The sequence below is a fragment of the Citrus clementina genome, unplaced genomic scaffold, assembly GCF_000493195.1.
Source record: "Citrus clementina cultivar Clemenules unplaced genomic scaffold, Citrus_clementina_v1.0 scaffold_2, whole genome shotgun sequence".
NCBI lineage: Eukaryota > Viridiplantae > Streptophyta > Magnoliopsida > Sapindales > Rutaceae > Citrus > Citrus x clementina.
Window position 1 is genome coordinate 27,699,053 of NW_006262688.1, and position 18,308 is coordinate 27,717,360.

The window sequence follows — 18,308 nt, forward strand, 5'->3', positions numbered from 1 at the left end:
CCTTCCCTCGAAACTCATTAGATTCACTACTCTTTTGATTGTCGCCCCATTCAAAAGCCCTACATCCTTTGCACTTCTAAAACTTACGATTCAGATTCTCTCTTGTATGTGAAGTTCGTAAGATCTTATCATTGCAGCATTTTTCACAAGTTCTCATATGTGGATTTGGAACTTCACTCATGCTAGATGACATTATGATAGAAATATCCAACTAGAATGCTTCCTTGCTAATGAAGAGCCTCTCAACTACAGCCTTGAATCAAAACCAGTTTAAGCAGCTGAAGAGGGAAAAAAAATGCCATAACAGTTGGTAAGCACTAAGCAACTGAAAGAAGGGAAAACAAAAAAAAAAAGAGGCCACAATAGTTAGTAAGCAATTGCAGGGGAAAAAATATGCCACAACAGTGAGTTTTTATGTGTAAACTTTATTTCCTGTAATTTTCCTGGATCTTTCCCTTATCATCTTGTCCTATTCAGTCCAAGCTTCTCTACATGATGAGTTCGCAATTTTGTAGCACTTGCATGCAAAAGCTCCTGCTAATGAACGATATTCAATTTCAGGGTAAAAAGCCACAAAGGGAGAACAAGGCACGGAAATGTTGATGATTGATCAAAACTTTACTTAAGTAGGGCTAATAAGCTTACAACAGAACGTATGGCTATAACTACCACACCATCATTTTCCATTATGTTATACTTTAACCATAAAACTTCCTATGTCAGAGGGGTCTCCAAGAATAATTTATCATTACTTCCCTGATTACATAGTTGAAGCCAATATCATGAAAAGGCCATACACGGGATATTAGATGAGGATAAAAGCTGCTAGGTTGGCAGAACTAAGTTGCCACACTCAATCCTTAACGAGCCGATTGTGTTGATTATGGTGTGCCTAATTTCTAATTTGCTTTTCTAGGGTTTTCAATTCCATAATCTCAATTTCTATATTGTAGAATTTAAAGCAATGAACTGAACAATGTCTGCATGAGTATAGTATTTAATGCAAGTATTGAACCAAATATATAAAAGAAAATTTGAAAAAAAAAAAGGGCAGGTGAGAATATTTAGCAACTTGATTACTTTACCAATCTTTTGTTTCAGTAATTACAAACTAGATAAAATGTGTAATCAGGTTGTCTAATTACAGAGAATAAAAGCAATGTCCACCATTCCACTATCTGCCTAATTTCTAATTTGGTTTTCTAGGGTTTTCAATTCCATAATTCCAACAACCAAATTACAAATTAAAGCAATGAAAGCAAATTGTATACAATAAAAGCAATGAATTGAACATTGTCCGCCTAATTTCTAATTTGGTTTTCTAGGGTTTTCAATTTCATAATTCCAACAACCAAATTACAAAGTAAAGCAATGAATTGAACACCAACCTTAACTATGTTAAGCAGATTATGTTGGGGGAGAGAGAGCGATGCAACTGAGATCGAGAGAATGTGGGAGAACGGAGCCGAGAGAGTGAGGCAGCGAGATGCTTCAGGCAAGAGACAGAGAGAGTGTCACTGTTGCTGCGTGGTGAGGGAGAACGAAGTTGAGACCGACCTTGCATGGAGACAGGAGAGAGAGACCGGAAAATATTGTTGTTGTAGGGGAGAAAGGAGGGAGACGCGAGTAAGATCTCTGCTGGAATTTCAGGCATGCGCGTGTGTGGTGTTGCTTGCACGTACGAATTGGGTTTTATAGTTTGCACAAACGCTTCGTTTTGTGCAAAACTTTGTGCACTCCGCCGTAAGAACATTATTTTCCTAAAAATATAGCATGAACCAGCTACTATTACAATAAAATTAAACTAACAGCAGGTATTAGGTCTAAGACTCTAAATCATTTAAATCCACATGAAGGCGTACATCAATTAAAGAATGATTTTTAACTTCTTCAATAATAATAATAAATAAATAAATAAATAATTAGAAAATAATCAAACGACAATGTAATCATTAGCTCGATGTTCATATAAACTAGATCGTAGCTGAGATAATCGAAATGAATTTAGGTGTATTTATGCAAATGTAGAAATTGTAGAAGAAATAATTGTCCAAACAAAAAATTGTAAGAGAGGCTTCTAGAAAGTGAAGGAACTATGCAAAGGAAATTGAAGGGCAAATTATACAAAAGAATCAATAATCTGATTTCTAAAAAATGAAAAAAAAGTTTATCCTGTTTCTAAAGTCCTACATGAGCCAGATCAAGGTCCTAAAGTGATGTACAAACATGGCAAAATCAGGGAGCAAAAGAATCTAGTTTGTCATTTTCACAGCTTTGTTAAATGCAGCAGCAGCTGCAGGAATATCAAATGTCGAAGGGAAAAAATGCTCAGTCAATGCCCGGGGTAGCTCCTGCAAGAGAAAGCTTCTTGTTTTTCAGTTCTTTTATGGCATCATATACAAAAAGATGCCAACTCCTCAATTCAATCCCGGGAAATAATCAGATCAATACGACCTCCAACAGATCTTCAAATCTCTCAAAACTTGAGTGTATGCCCTCTTGCCGAGTGGAAAGAGGAAAAAATGAAAGAATACAGCATGCGAAGGGGTCAGCAGCAATACGTGCTCACAAAAATTAGTGGAACAAAATTCACCAATTGGATCTCTCTCAACAAATCACGTAGCATTTGATTTGTTTGCACGGCACATGCAATCAGGGCATGGAAAGGTGTATGGAGAGTCACTTGGTCTTTTCAGCTCATATCCCTTGGAATCACTATGAGACCGCATACTCAGCATTTGCCGTTTAAAACTTCTCCATCTGGGAAGAAAAAGCAAAAGAAACATGAATATAATACTACCAGCTCTACCCGCCATCCGTGTTAGAAGGAAGCTCAAAAAGTGTCAAAATCAATGATATGGAGCTGCAGTGCTCAATGTTTTATCCAATTAATGATGGCATCACTATTAAATAGATGGAGTAGGAAAGAAAAATGAAAACAAAAACCCAACTTCCATCACTTCAAGACATCAAGATTTCCAGTCTCTGGTTTTAAGAGCATAAAGATTTGACTGCACTTGGACTAAGGATACAAGATCCATCAAGGGTTGTTAACCAGCCACAGTACAGTCATTGATTCAAATGAAAAAGTTCTTCCCATTCTTTTTCTGGCTTGAATTTCATCACATTTACATGCTTTCAAATATTGCAGACAATGCAGTGGTCATTTTAACAAAAGATAAATTTATGACATGAACAAATACATACCCAATGTTGGGATTATCAAAAAGGAGGGCTAACTTCCGCTTGTCTGGCCTGATTGTCTTCGAATGTCCCCCATACAAGTACCTTCTGTGACCCATCAGGAAATGAGGGAAGTTTCCACCTTGAGTAGTCACAAATACTTCACTGTGGAGACAAACAGTGTAATCTACTGCAGCCATCCTCGAAGAAAAGTTCTGGAAGAAGTGACAAAAGTCAAGGTAGCAACGTAAAATCAGGCCTCAAAACATTGAAGAAATTTTCAACAAACCAGAAACCATTCAGACCTTAAACGGAGAAAGTTCCTCCTCTGATGCTAGCATTTCTTTAGTTTGCAAATTAGGAAACATTTCTAGTAATGGGGCCATTGTCTTCTCCGCATTGTATATCTTTCCAGATGCCAAAAAGATATATGTGTTTTTATCGAAGCCCATTCCCCTAAGCATCAAACCAACCTGATGAGACAAGAGAACAATGAACAATGAATTTTATTAACCAGGCATGTGCAGCCACACATTTCGCATACAAGTCAATGACATAAAATCATAGCCCCCCATAAGTAATTGATATCTTTGTAGGGATGATGAGACTGAGAGGTGAATTCACAGTTGTCACGCATAACAGGACTTCTAATAAACATGCAAAATCTTTTAGCCTACACCTGCAAACCACCCTCCTGTGCTTACCTCATAAAGAAAAAGGCCAAAAATTAAGATAAACCTTTCAAGCAGAAAGTCATAAAAATACTATTAATTTGATTTTTGTTTTTTAAAACTTAATAATTGAAATAAGTCTAAAAAATTTTTTTGAACGATATCGAGATAAAATTCACAGCTGTTTGTCCTCTTATTCCCCAGTTAAGTAATTTCTAGCCAGTCACACTCACACATCTATAGTCTAACCAACTTTTAGTATTTATATAACAGGACAAAAGTAACAAACAAGATGCTTCGCATTAAGGACTTGATTGAGAAATCTTATTTTCATCCTAGAAACAACCCGATGCCTGTCATTAAATAACTAATGCATGTGAAGTTTGCATGAAACCTGATGTTCTTTATAGACTGAAAGCATGTCTTGACATTTCTCAGCTGAATAGCAGCAAAGGAACTGTTTAAATTAAATCGATAATCTGTAAAAAGAGTTTTATGCAATCCAATAGATAAACTTTAAAACATTGACTTCAAAAAGAAAATCATAAAACAAAGGAATGAAAATAAACTAGACAAGAAAAAAATGAATACAAACAAATAGGGTTCTGAACAAAACATCTTGAAGCTCAAGCATGCTGTACTCAGGCAACAACAAAACCATGGCGGCAAAAGCATTTTCAGCATCAACATTACCTTTAAGGCAGAAAAATAATTAATAAAAGCCAGTAGATATTACCTCTAAAGGAGTAAGGGGACATTTTCCATTGATCCTAATAGCTCCAGGACGTATAACTCGACCAGGTTTTGTAAATTTCCCTTTCCAACCTCTTTCCCTAGCTTCTTTCATGTCTTCTTTTTCTCGCTCTCCACCATCAAAAACACAGCAAGAAAAAGCAACCATATCCTGCTCATGTCAAATTATAATATGGGCTTGCAACTTAGATTGAAATGATCAACTTAGTGATCACTATAAACAGCAGTTCTGCTACAACACTTATTGCGGAATGAAAGCTAACCTCCTCAAATCTAAGATGCACTGAAATGTATTTACCACCATGGTTCACACTGCGTTCTTTCATTCTTGCAACCAATGTTTCCCCCATAGTTAATATCGGACTTGAAAACCTTAGAGCTTCATAATTTGCTAAGCATCTGAGCCTTTGTACAGCTGGAGGAGCATCAAATGACAATCGATTCGCGAAAGGAGAAATCCTTATAAGCCTATGCCATTCATAATCAGCGCAAAGATAGCATCACAATCTGCTGATGATTAACCACTACTAAAAATGGTGTGGGTGAAGACACTTTGTCATGAAAATAACATCAGCATGCATCAAGACTTAAACCTCAACAAAATATTTTGGCCAATATAAATACAGGTTAAGTTTTCAACTTAAAGTCAGACTTTGAATAATTTGATGATCATTGAATAAGATTATGATTTTCCATCTAACTTTCTCTGATTTTTCTCCCCTCTCCTCTGTTTATTTGTTCTGCACCAAAAACTATAACAACAGTTCAATGTGAGTACTTATAAGCAGCATATACAGCTACCCGGAATTATTAGGGCCAAGACTTTGTTGAACTAAGCACTACATAGATCATTCAAAAAACCTGTAAAATAAATGCTGAGCATACAAATTTATTAAAAAAAAGAAAAAAAGAATCATACATAAGTTGATCCCAAGCAATTAAATCTTATTCAGTTGACAATTATCAGTAACTATACGCTGATCCATCACTTAGTTGAGAGAGTAGAATCAAAGGCTGTCCAAAAGAATATAGAATAAAGGAAATATAATGGATTCTCACCAAAGGAAAAAGTACAGAGAAGCAAACATATTCTATGTATGTGACAAATTGATAATAACTTAGTGAATCAGAAAGCTCATTTCTTGGCAGTATGATTTACCCTGACTAAAAACTAGAGAGTAAGGAAATCAAAATTGAGACAAGAACTGCACCATGCATTATTTTTAACTCACCTTTCTTCAAGTAGCTTCGGGAGTACTTCATCCTTATAAAACTGAATTGGTGACCATGCTTTTACTCTGAAGTTGTAAACATTGCTCATGTTGTGGTCAAAACGTTCCATTATGTATTCAGGAATCTTATTAACCACCCGCACATTATTTTGCAAGACACTTGTAAAATAATCTTCATCATAAATGTCTCTGAATTTGCTGTCAAGAAACAAAAATCCCACCAACACATTTCTTTAGTTAAGTGAGAAAAAATGTAATTAGTCCTGATGAGCACACAGATAATACACTCTGATGAATTTTACAAGAAAAAGGCATACCAACAAAATCCATTAAACTTTGCCCCCAAATGTGTAAGTTTAAACATGAATGAGTGAAACAATGCCTTCATTGTAACCCATACTTAACAAACAAATTATTACATAGCAATATGGAATGCCTAAGATCCATTTCAGATTAAGATGAACAGAACATTGTTAGACTTCCTTTCCTGCTGCTACTCCATACTGGTCCTATTAAACATGAATGAGTGAAACAAAGCCCTCAATGTAACCCATACCTAACAAAGAAATTATTACATAGTAATATGGAATGCCTAAGATCCATTTCAGATTAAGATGTACAGAACATTGTTAGACTTCCTTTTCTGCTACTACTCCATACTGGTCCTACAATAAAATGTTAAAGAACCCGAAGAGCTTACACACCTAGGATCTCTCCAAATGCTATGATAATGAAAGTTGGGGATGACTAGCGTCGCATTAAGATAGCCTGCCACAGCGACTGCATTGCATATCTAAAAGCATCCAAAACAAGCAACCATTTAAGGAACACATAAAGTCACCATAGGTAGAAAATAAGCAAGTATTATGTAAAACCAAAAAAGTACTTGTATAACAAACAGAGAAAAAAGAGAATATAACCAACCGATATCCTCTGCTGATTTAAGCCACCATTTGCCTCAACAGATATGTAACCATTTGATTCAGGTAATTCTAAAACAATAGATGCAATGACCACATGTTAAATTTACTAAACAAATATACAAAAATCAAACAAAATTACAATTCACACACACACACACACAAAAACATAAAAGGCGATCAGAAACTAAAACATAGAAATATTAATACCCCCTGAAGATCTTTTCACGCATGGTTTCCACTCTACACCTTTATGGGAGGCTTTCCATATTGTTGATATCTACAGTTGAATTTGAGAACTCAAATCAGCACTCAGTAGCGCTTGAGAAAAGAATAACTAGCTGGAGCAAATGCTAAGTACGAAAATGACAGAAGCTTGTAACAACACAGCAGAGCTTCTAGCACAACAAACATCTATATAAAATAGCTTGGATTTGATATGCAGAAACCTTAAGTCGGAAAGCAAAGGCAGTAGAACTTCCTAATGACTATTATATAATCCATGTTAAGATGACTGAAAGAAGGAAAGAGGTCAAATTCGTAAATAATCCAAATGTAAACTGAATGTTTACAAAGAGTGATAGCTGCTAAATTTTCAACCGAGTCAACTTCTATTATTCACTGGAAACAGTTCAAACTCTTTTGTTCATTGCAAGATGCTATGCTGCCAAACAAGTCCAATATCAAATATCTTGCATTCAAGCCAGTTTCCAAGCTAGCCACAACATACAGTGCGCACACACTTGTTGTATAACTTACAAAAATCAAAAGTCCGATTACAATCAGATATCCATATGGCAAAAGGTACTCCAGCTTTAGGTCCATACGACTATTGCTACTCTTTTAACTACATCATAAGCAACTAAATTAAAACTCTAAATTACCATGAAACTACTGTTCAAAGAAAAAGAATCCACCCATCAGCATTTTCTTTCTTTCATTACAAAAGGCAATGTGCATAAAGAATTACAGCCAACTAAGGAACAAAAAGTCCAATTGCATGCGAAGTTTGATCAAGCTCTACAATTACACTAAAACACTGCAGTATAGCACCGTGAAGTCCGTCAATTGCAATGCCAAACGAAAATGCATTGTAAATTAAGCTCCTCCAAATCTAAAAGCACACAAAACCCACTAAACTCAAAGATCCAAAGCAAAAAAAGCCACAACAAAACAAACCACACCCACATCGAATGTTCACCTCAAATAAGAAAAAAAAAAAAACAAATCACACATACATGCAGCAATCAAACAATTCGTCAAATAAAAAGTAAGAAAAGAACGAAACGCACCGCATCAGAAGACGAGTTATCGGCATCCATCTCGGGCTTCAACTTGGCATAAACCTGAGGACTTCTATAAACCGAACCGGGAGCTGGGCGGTGCTTAATAACCGGGACGACATCAAAGGACACCGTTCCCATGTAAAGCAGCATGCCGGAGATATAAATAAGGGGAGCGAACAAGAAAATGCCCTGCCTACGGAGAAGAACGGACAAGAAAAGCCAGGCGAGGCGATGGGCCAAGTTGGCCCGACCCGGTGGCCCGACCGGAGTGAACCGGCCGCCAGGCTTGCCTCGGCCGTGGCGGTAGCGAGGGGAGCGGCGGGGGGATGCCGGGGGCGATGGGGTTGTGTGGCCGCTACTGGGTAGCCGATTGATGCGCATTTGATGACCGGTGTCCTTTTTTTTTTTTATATATACGTATATAATTTGCTTTCTATATTTCTGGGTTTTAAGTGTTTTCTGGCAACATAACTAATATTGGATTCAAATGGGAATAATAAAAGGAAGCGTGTTTTTGTTTTCTTTGCTTATGTGTTTGGTTTTGAATTGGCTTTCGGCTCCCCCTCACTTCTCTTCTCCTTCTGCGTGTTGTGAGTGTGATTCCAACTGTAACAGAGAGGAACTGCACGTGCTGTCACTGTAAGAGCCTTCATGGGTTGTTCCGTTCTACAGTAAGCAAAGTATTTTTATTTTTTAAAAAAATTAAATTATGTTCCAAATCATTGTGCATCATAAGCAAAGTTTTTTTTTTTTCTTTCTTTTCATGTTCAAAATTATTTTTGCAAATATTCCAAAAGAATGTTCCGATTCGTCTGTTTTTGTTACAGGTTTTCATCATCAAATACATTTTGCAACTTGTCCGTTATTTATTTTTTTAATTTTATTTTATGTTACACACTTCAAATTTAGACATCAAGTCAATAATGTAATTTTTTTAAAAAAAATTTGCCTTAAGGAAAAAAAAAATTTAATCTAAAAGCTATGCACACATTTTACACATTGTAATTATGATGGAATATAGACGAAAGATTATGTCACTTTGAGAATCGACTGTATTTTGGCATGCTTTGATCTTCTCACGGTGAAAAAAACGTTTTCCACAAAAATGGGATGGTGATTTTTGCTTCGTCGAGTTGAGTATAATTTCTCGGACTTGTATTATTAAATTTATATCTAAGCTTGCCCTCCATTGAAAATTTCACCTACAATCAAATCATACATTCAAAGGGCAGGCATGTGCATACTGTATCTGAAATACTCTAAATTTCTTTTAATTAATTAAATTCGGTGGTTTCTAGAATTTGATCGAGTAATTAAGTGGAGCAACAATTTCTTCTAAGATCTAAAAGCGTAAAAGCATGGGTTTTTCTTAACTTTAATTTAAAATCATAAGTCAGTGATCTTCACCCTTCAGTTTTATTACTTCCGGTTCAAGAATCGTTGATAATAATACTGCATTTGAGGGGAAAAAAATGTAATCCACAAAGTCGGGCTCACTTCAATAGTTCGGATATTTTATATTTATAATAGGATGTTTAAAACTGTTTTTTTTTTTTGATAGGAGGATGTTTAAAAGTTAGACACACTAGTTTCGAACAAAATTATCTCCTATTAAATGTAAGAGAGCACGCGCCAATGCGTAAGTCAATGGCTCGCTACATTTGAGAAAGCATATTATTGCATATAACTATATAAGATGACGTGATTGGCCGATAATTTGAACAGAACGATTTAAAAGCCAATTAAGCAACAGAGAGCCGTGATTCTGTGTCTTGGCTGAGAAGGAATTATGCGCCAACAACTACGAGTAACAAAACATTCATTTGACTTGCTTTCTGCTTCCAGGTCCTGCTTTTCGTGTCAAATAGGCAAGCATATTGCAAAAGGCCATTTTCAATGTGATTAGTTAGTGGGGGAGGGCGAGAATCACAAGCGGCGCATGATTTGACAAATAGAATTGACACCTCAACTCTACACAACTGGATATGCACCATTGTTTGTTTGCATGCCATCATTAACACAACCAACCCATTCCATTATTTATTCTTAATACACAATTACAGTTTCTGAAAATTATTTTTGCATAATTAGATTCAGACTACTAGTTATACTAGTCATACATTATAATACTAATATATAAATATATACTATTATATACTTAAAAGAACATCTAAATAATAGTAAAATTGGATTTTTAAGCGAAACAATGTATGGATGCTAGTACTTAAAACAAGTTACACTAATGTTATTGTTAGAAAAACGAACACAGTGAGTTGACAATTTAAATTGTAATTAATTGAAACAAAATGTAAACCAGCAATCGAAAACAGCAAATGGAGAACAAGAGAAATGAAACGGAATAAGAAATATAAACTCGAGGCCTGCACAATGCAGTTTCCTTAAAACAGATTTACCACCTCTTCGGAGTGCTTAAGGTCTGCTGGTATCTGTTTCCCAGGATACAACAGGTACGAATTTCCAGTCAAGCACAGGTTGGAAATTCCGGCGAACCGCAACAGGTAACTCGATAAGAGAAAGACGAAGAAGGATGAAGGAAAAAACAAGTGTGCTTTGTGCTAGTTTTTTTAGTGTTCAAAAATAGAAGAGGAGATGCCTTTTTTATAATCATGTGAGGATGTAACAACTGATGTGTATTGAATTTTCGAATTCAATATGTTTTATTTAATTGCTATAACAGCTAAATCAATTCAATGAATTGATTTTAAAATTGAATTAAAAAAACGTGAACAACAGCTAAAAATAATTGTAAAAGCTGTTACACATTCTTTGAATTCAAAACATGAAACTGTTACAATAAAAAATTCAAAAGGAAATTAAAAACGTGCTAAGCTTGCATGGATGATTTTGAGCTGACATTCGCGTGCGCAAGACGTGCGGGCGCACACGAGTTCAACTAAATCGGTCTTGGATTTGCACCCCCCCTGCGCACGCGCGTGTGGAGAGAGCCTCTATTCTTATAAACCTTACTCATGCATGGTTAAGTGTTTATATATATACACTAATTTCTAGGCTTCTTTTTTCCATGTGGGATAAGCCTCATTTCCTTTCAAACTTCTAACTTCAAGGGTGAACTTTGAGACAATTTCTCATTCACTCAAGCACCATTTTGAGAAAATAAGATTATACTATTGAAGTATCAATAGAGTAGAATCCGAACCTCACAATATTTTCCACTTTCGTTAAGTGGGACCCACTCAAAATGTGCCTTTAAAATAGCATGTTATGCTATTTTTTCAACAATCACCCACATGAATGAAAATTGGCAGTAAAAACAAGAAAACCGCTAAATTTTGATATCAAAACCATTTTTGACTCTTAATGATCAAGTTTATTGGATTGATACCTAGCACAGGATAAGTAAGTGTTATCCTTTGAACCTTCCCTTGTAATAGTATAATTACTTTACTAGCTGATCAGTACACGCGATGTCTTTGAATTGTTCTGCCATTAGTGTAAAGGATCATATACTACACATAGGTATTTCTCCTAACACTGTTGAGTTCTCATGATTATGTTCGTTTTGGCATTGAACATCTGCCTGGTTCTGCAAGAGTTTCTAAGAGCTGAACTCTTTATAGCTCCCTTTGAAGCGGCCCAACTTCTCTCTCACATAGGTGATATTTTAATTAAGAGTAACCCGCATTACTCCGCTCGAATTTTCGACGCATAAGAATCATTAAGAGCCTAGCTCAACCTTATTCCCCACGGGCATCACTGTTTCATCATAGGAATGGTCAATAAGGTAATCCTCTCAAGAGAACGACCCCCACAGTGATCCATCTTTAGTCTTTAACAAATAAGTTGTCCAATTGAACCTAGATCTTAGGATCTCCAGTCTACTAGGTTAGGTTTTCCTTCGTTATTGACTAATCAATCTATAGGTTTTAATCTCATCCCCCTCAATGATTTTTCTACTAACTCTCTATTTAACCATTTGGTTAGCGGATTTGCTATGTTATCCTTTGACCTTACATAGTCAATAGAAATAACTCCAGTAGAAATAAGTTGTCTAATGGTATTATGTCTACGACGTATGTGTCTAGACTTACCATTATACATATTGCTTTGTGCCCTACCGATAGCTGATTGACTATCGCAATGTATACAAATCGTAGGCACAGGCTTTGGCAATTTTGGAATACCTTCTAAAAAATTGCGTAGCCATTATGCTTCTTCACCACATTTATCTAATGCAATGAATTCATATTCCATTGTAGATCTAGCAATTACTGTCTGTTTAGAAGATCTCCATGATACAGCTGCACCTGCTAGTGTAAATACATAGCCGCTAGTAGATTTTGAATCTTTTACATCTGATATCTAGTTAGCATCACTAAATCCTTCTAATACTTCTGGATACCTAGTATAGTGCAATCCATAATTACGAGTGTATCAAAGATACCTAAGTACTCTTACGATAGCTTTCCAGTTATCAGTTCTTGGATTACTCGTATATCTACTAAGTTTGCTTACTGTATAGGCTAGATCTGGTCTGGTACAATTTGTTAAGTACATCATACTACCTATTATTCTAGCATATTCAACTTGAGAAATGCTCTCTCCTCTGTTTTTCGATAGATGAATACTAGTATTTAATGGAGTTTTAGACATAGTATTATCCTTTTTATTAAATTTCTCAAGAATTTTATCTATATAATGAGTTTGACTTAAAATAAGTCCATTAGAAGCCCTTGAGATTTTAATTCCCAAAATGACATCTGCAAGACCCATGTCTTTCATGTCAAACTTAGACTTCAACATATTCTTGGTAGATTTAATCATGTCATCATTACTCCCAACAATGAGCATGTCATCAACATATAAACATAAAATGACATAGCTATTTTATGTTTCTTTGACATAAACATATTTGTCACACTCGTTGATTTTAAAGCCACTTGTGATCATTGTATGATCAAATTTCTCATGCCACTGTTTCGGTGCTTGTTTCAAGCCATATAATGACTTAACCAATTTACAAACTTTCTTTTTTTGTCCTGGAGCTATAAAACTTTCAGGTTGCTCCATGTAGATTTCTTCATCTAAATCTCCATTTAGAAAGGTCGTCTTTACATCCATTTGATGTATCTCAAGATTGCACAAAGCTGCAATTGCTATTATCATCCGTATGGAATTTATTCTCGTAATAGGAGAATAAGTATCAAAATAATCAATGCCTTCTCGTTGCCTATAACCTTTAATTACAAGTCTAGCCTTGTACTTATCGATTGATCCATCGGCTTTCATTTTCCTTTTGAAAATCCACTTATACCCCAAAGGTTTACATCCTGGAAAAAGATCTACTAGCTCCCAAGTATGATTTTGTAAAATGAATTCAACTTCACTGTTAATGGCTTCTTTCCATAAAGTGCCTTCAGCTGAAGTTACAGCCTCTTTGATTTTTCTAGCAAATACATTAGAAAGTCTGAACCAAAAAACTTTTCTATTCTAGCTCTTTTGCTACGTCTAACCTCAATTTCTTGTTCTTCTTCTTCTTCTGGTGTTTGATCATTTTCTTTATTTTCAAGTGTTGTTTCATGAAATTGTTCTAATTCTCTCGATTCCACTCTAGAATTGCAAGGAAACACATGTTCGAAAAATGATGCATTTCTTGATTCTATTATTGTACTTTTGTGGACATCTGGAATTTTAGACTCATGCATCAAAAATCGATATGCACTACTATTTTGTGCATAACCAATGAAAATGCAGTCAACAGTTTTTGGTCCTATTTTCACTTTTTTTATTTAAAAGAACCACTACTTTAGCAAGACACCCCCACACTCGTAAGAATTTATATGAAGGTGATCTACCTTTCCATAGCTTATATTGGGTTTTATCTTCTTGCTTTCGGGGTATCTTATTTAATAAATAATTAGCTGACAAAACAGCTTCTCCCAACATATTCTAGGGTAACCCATAACTTATCAACATTGAATTCATCATTTTCTTTAAAGTTCAATTCTTTTGTTCTGCAATCCCATTAGATTGAGGTGAATATGGAGTCGTGACTTGATGTATGATTCCACTTTGTTCACATAATGACATAAACGGAACAACATACTCACCACCACGGTCACTCTTTAATTTTTTGATTTTTCTATTAAGTTGATTCTCAACTTCATTTTTATAAAGAATAAACTTTTCCAATGCTTCATCATTACTTTTCAATAAATATACATAGCAATATTTTGTGCAATCATCTATAAAGGTAATAAAATATTTATTACCACTTCTTGTTTGAATGGATTTAAAGTCACAAATATCACTATGTATTAAATCAAGTGGTTCGGTGTTTCTTTTAATTATTTGGAAAGATGACCTAGTTAGCTTTGCCTCAACACAAGTTTCACACTTATGTTTCAAATCAATTTGGAAATTGGGAATATGCTTCATGTTAATTAATTTACGCAAAGAATTAAAATTAACATGTCCTAATCTACCATGCCAAAGATTAGAAGACTCAAGCAAATAAGCAGAAGATGTAGCTTTATTATTAATTGTTGGTTTCAAAGTCATTACATTGAGCTTAAATAGCCTATCATCAACATAACCCTTTCCCACATACATCCCATTTTTAGACAAAACTACCCTATCTGACTCAAACACCATTCGGAAACCATGTTTATTCAGCAGTGATCCAGACACCAAGTTCTTTCGAATTTCTGGCACATATAGCACATTGTTCAGAGTCAGTTCTTTCCCGGACGTCATCTTCAAAATCACCTTCCCTTGACTCTCAATCTCAGACGTAGCCGAATTCCCCATGAATAGCTTCTCTCCATTGTTAACTACTTCAAATAAAGTGAACAACCCTTTGTCCGAGCATACATGTCTGGTTGCTCCTGTATCTATCCACCATTCTCTTGGATTAGAGCCAACTAGATTCACTTTTAAAACCACTGCAGAGAGGTTTATGTCTGAAACATGTTGCGTGATGTTTTCCACCACATTCGCCTCTCGCTTCTTTTTAGGCAACCTGCAATCCGAAGCCTTGTGACCCATCTTATCACAATTATAACATTTTCCTTGAAACTTTGTTTATTTCTTGGAAATTCCTCCTTTCGGACTCAATTTTTTATTTTTATTTTTAGGTCCGTGTTCACCAAAATTTGCCTTTGCCATAGAAATAGCCCCACTTCTTTCTGCATTTTTGTTGTCTTCCTCAATTCTGAGCTTAACAACCAGCCCTTCAATATTCATCTTCTTTCGTTTATGCTTCAAATAACTCTTGAAATCTTTCCAAGCAGGAGGCAATTTTTTAATAATTGCGGCAACTTGAAAAGTTTCACTTAGATGCATCCCTTCCGCAAGGATTTCAGATAATATAATTTAAAGTTCTTGTACTTGACTTATTACAGTTTTAGAATCCACCATTTTATAATCTAGGAAGCGACCAACAACAAATTTTTTGGTACCCTCATCCTCGGTTTTATATTTTCGGTCTAAGGATTCCCATAGCTCCTTGGTTGTTTTCTTTCCTATGTATACGTTATACAATGAGTCACTAAGGTCATTCATTACATAATTTTTACACAAAAAATCTGAATGGTGTCATGCATCAATTGCACTTACAACTTGAATATCCGTTTCACCCTCTTTGGGTTTAGGAGCATCCTCGGTCAAGAACCTCGCCAGGTTCAACGTGGTCAAGTAAAAGAACATCTTTTGCTGCCACCGTTTGAAATTCTGGCCATTGAACTTTTCAGGCATTTCCGCATGATTGACAGGAATCGCCACAGAGGCTAGTTCCTTCACAAAAGTTGGTGCAGAAACTGGGACATACGGAACATCATCACTGGTTTCAGTTGCCATCTCAATGATAATAAAGTCTGTTTTAAGATTGTTAGAAATTTGAGACAATTTCTCATTCACCCAAGCACCATTTTGAGAAAATAAGATTATACTATTGAAGTATCAATAGAGTAGAATCCGAACCTCACAATATTTTTCACTTTCGTTAAGTGGGACCCACTCAAAATGTGCCCTCAAAATAGCATGTTATGCTATTTTTTCAACAGTTATAAGAACCAAATGAATTTTTAAGAACAAAACTGATGAATTTGGTAGCATAATAAGAAAATAAAGTTAGGTTAATTGCACAAGGCTACACGCAAATTAAAAGTGTTGATTTTGATGAAACTTTTGCACATGTTGCTAGACTGAATTTATTTGTTTGCTTTTTGCAGTTGCTTGTTTAATAGGCTTTAAATTATTTCAAATGGATATTAAGAGTGTCTTTTTGAATGGCAACTTATATGGAGAATCCTATATTGAACAACTTATAGGTTTTGAAAACTCCCATTTCCCAAACCATGTTTTTAAATTGAAAAAGGATTTGTATAGTTTAAAGCAAGGTCCACAAGTTTTATATGAAAGGTTGACTAAATTTTTACTTGAAAATTGCTATAAATGAGGGGAGTAGATAGAACATTATTTATTAAGCAACTTAATCTAGGGATTGTAGTTGTTCAAATCTATGTTGATGATATAGTGTTTGGTTCTACTTCTTCTAATCATGTGCAAGAATTTGTGAGTCAAATGAAAAAATGACTTTGAGATGAGCATGGTGAGAGAATTGACTTACTTTTTGGGTTTACAAGTGAAACAAATGGAGAATAGAATTTTTGTTAACCAAAGTAAGTATGCTAAGAGTTTAGTTAAGAGGTTTGGCTTAGATTCTGCAAAACACATGAGAACTGCTATGGGTACTAATACCAAGTTGACTATTGATGATAGTGGTTTTAATGTTGATCTTAGTCTTTACAGAGGCAAGATTGGTAGCTTACATAATTTGACTGCAAGTAGACCTGACATATGTTTTAGTGTTGGTGTATGTGCTAGGTACCAAGAAAATCCAAAAGAGTCACACTTAGCTACTGTCAAATGAATCATTCGTTTGTGGAAAGTTAATGATGGTATTTGGCACACTAATGACACTAATTCAAGTCTTGCAGGATATAGTGATGCAAATTGGGCTGAAAATGTTGATGATAGAAAAAGTATCACTGGAGGATGTTTTTATCTTGGAAATAACTCAATGTCGTGGCATAGTAAGAAACATAATTCAATTTTTATTTCAATAGCTGAAGCTGAATATATTGCAGCTGGAAGTTGTTGCACCCAATTGCTCTGGATGAAACAAATGCTTGCAAATTATGGTATGGTTCAAGATACTTTAATTGTGTTTTGTGATAACACGAGTGCTATCAATATTTCTAAAAATTATGTTCAACATTCTAAGACTAAGCATATTGATATTCATCATCACTTCATTAGGGATTTAGTTGAGAGCAAGATTGTGTCCTTAGAATACATTTATATAGAAAAACAGTTAGCAAATATCTTCACAAAAAGATTTAGACTCCAAACGATTTCATTCTTTAAGAAAAGCTTAAGGTGTGTGTTCCATGTAAGTCAAAGTGCTTTTGCAATTAGATTAAATTCATGCATTTATGCATTAGATTTAGGGCATGCATTTATGTTTTTTTTTAATTTAAGTTTGTCTTTTTCATGTTTCGATATAAAAAAAATAAATTGATCAGTCTTGGATTAACAAATGACAAGCAGTTTTTCATGTTTTAAAAGACTTGAATGACAATTCAATCTTTACTTTGACTCAATGTTTTGATATCGATATGATCTTTGTTGAGAATATTCAACTTGAGTTACAATTGTTTGTCTTGATTCTTATCTTATCATAAAACTTTAAATATATACAGACACTATGATTAAAAATAGCTACCTATACCTCTTAATAGTGAAATTATCCTTGAGTAATCTGAGTCTGCGTATCACAAATATGACAAAGGATGAACTACCATGAAAAGAAAGATACCTTAAAGGGTAGAGTGAAAGCTCTTGACTATAGATTTAAAAAAAATGTTATAAAAAAAATGTTTGTCACAATTGAAAGGGTAAAAAATTGGAGATTAAGACGATAATGTTAGTTTGACCAACTCTATATTTTATATTTAAGACTTTGACTAAAAATATTAATGAATTTTTGGAAAAAAATGTCTAAATTGAATTGCTTGCGCGCACACACACACACAAAAGCGTAAATTTCTCTAATCTTTATTTATTTGAGGAAATTAGATTCTTGATTTCATGGATTAATGCTTGTTGTGAAAATTCCCAGACATATTTTTCTTGTTCAATTTTGTTATTAATGCATTATTTAATTAAAAAAAATTCATGATACATTCTCATGTTTTTACAAGATGATATGTTTTTAGATTT

At 34.8% G+C, this 18,308-nt stretch overlaps 1 protein-coding gene across 2 annotated transcripts; it reads right to left on the minus strand.

Moving 5' to 3' along the window:
* Window positions 1–1,993: 1,993 nt before the first annotated feature.
* Window positions 1,994–8,681, minus strand: LOC18053300 (protein ESMERALDA 1). Of its 2 annotated transcripts, none has more exons than XM_006448185.2 (10): window positions 8,052–8,681; window positions 6,970–7,039; window positions 6,764–6,831; window positions 6,544–6,632; window positions 5,840–6,037; window positions 4,871–5,075; window positions 4,591–4,758; window positions 3,489–3,656; window positions 3,208–3,398; window positions 1,994–2,760 (listed from the first exon to the last, which is right to left on the minus strand). In XM_006448185.2, exons 1-10 carry the CDS (start codon window positions 8,424–8,426, stop codon window positions 2,616–2,618), a joined length of 1,677 nt encoding a protein of 558 aa, XP_006448248.1. In that variant the 5' UTR covers window positions 8,427–8,681; the 3' UTR covers window positions 1,994–2,615. The 2 variants fall into 2 exon arrangements, with proteins under 2 accessions (XP_006448248.1, XP_024046951.1); XM_024191183.1 differs by having other exon boundaries at window positions 5,840–6,070.
* Between the last annotated feature and the right edge of the window lie 9,627 nt (window positions 8,682–18,308).

Bases quoted from the DNA above. Each gene is read 5' to 3' on its own strand.
- LOC18053300 (XM_024191183.1), bottom strand. From the start codon at position 8,426: ATGCGCATCAATCGGCTACCCAGTAGCGGCCACACAACCCCATCGCCC. The intron at 5,076-5,839 runs GTGAGTTAAAAA...TGAATGGCATAG, and splicing joins CCGAAGCTACTTGAAGAAAG to GCTTATAAGGATTTCTCCTT. The intron at 3,657-4,590 runs GTAATATCTACT...TTGTCTCATCAG, and splicing joins GTCCCCTTACTCCTTTAGAG to GTTGGTTTGATGCTTAGGGG.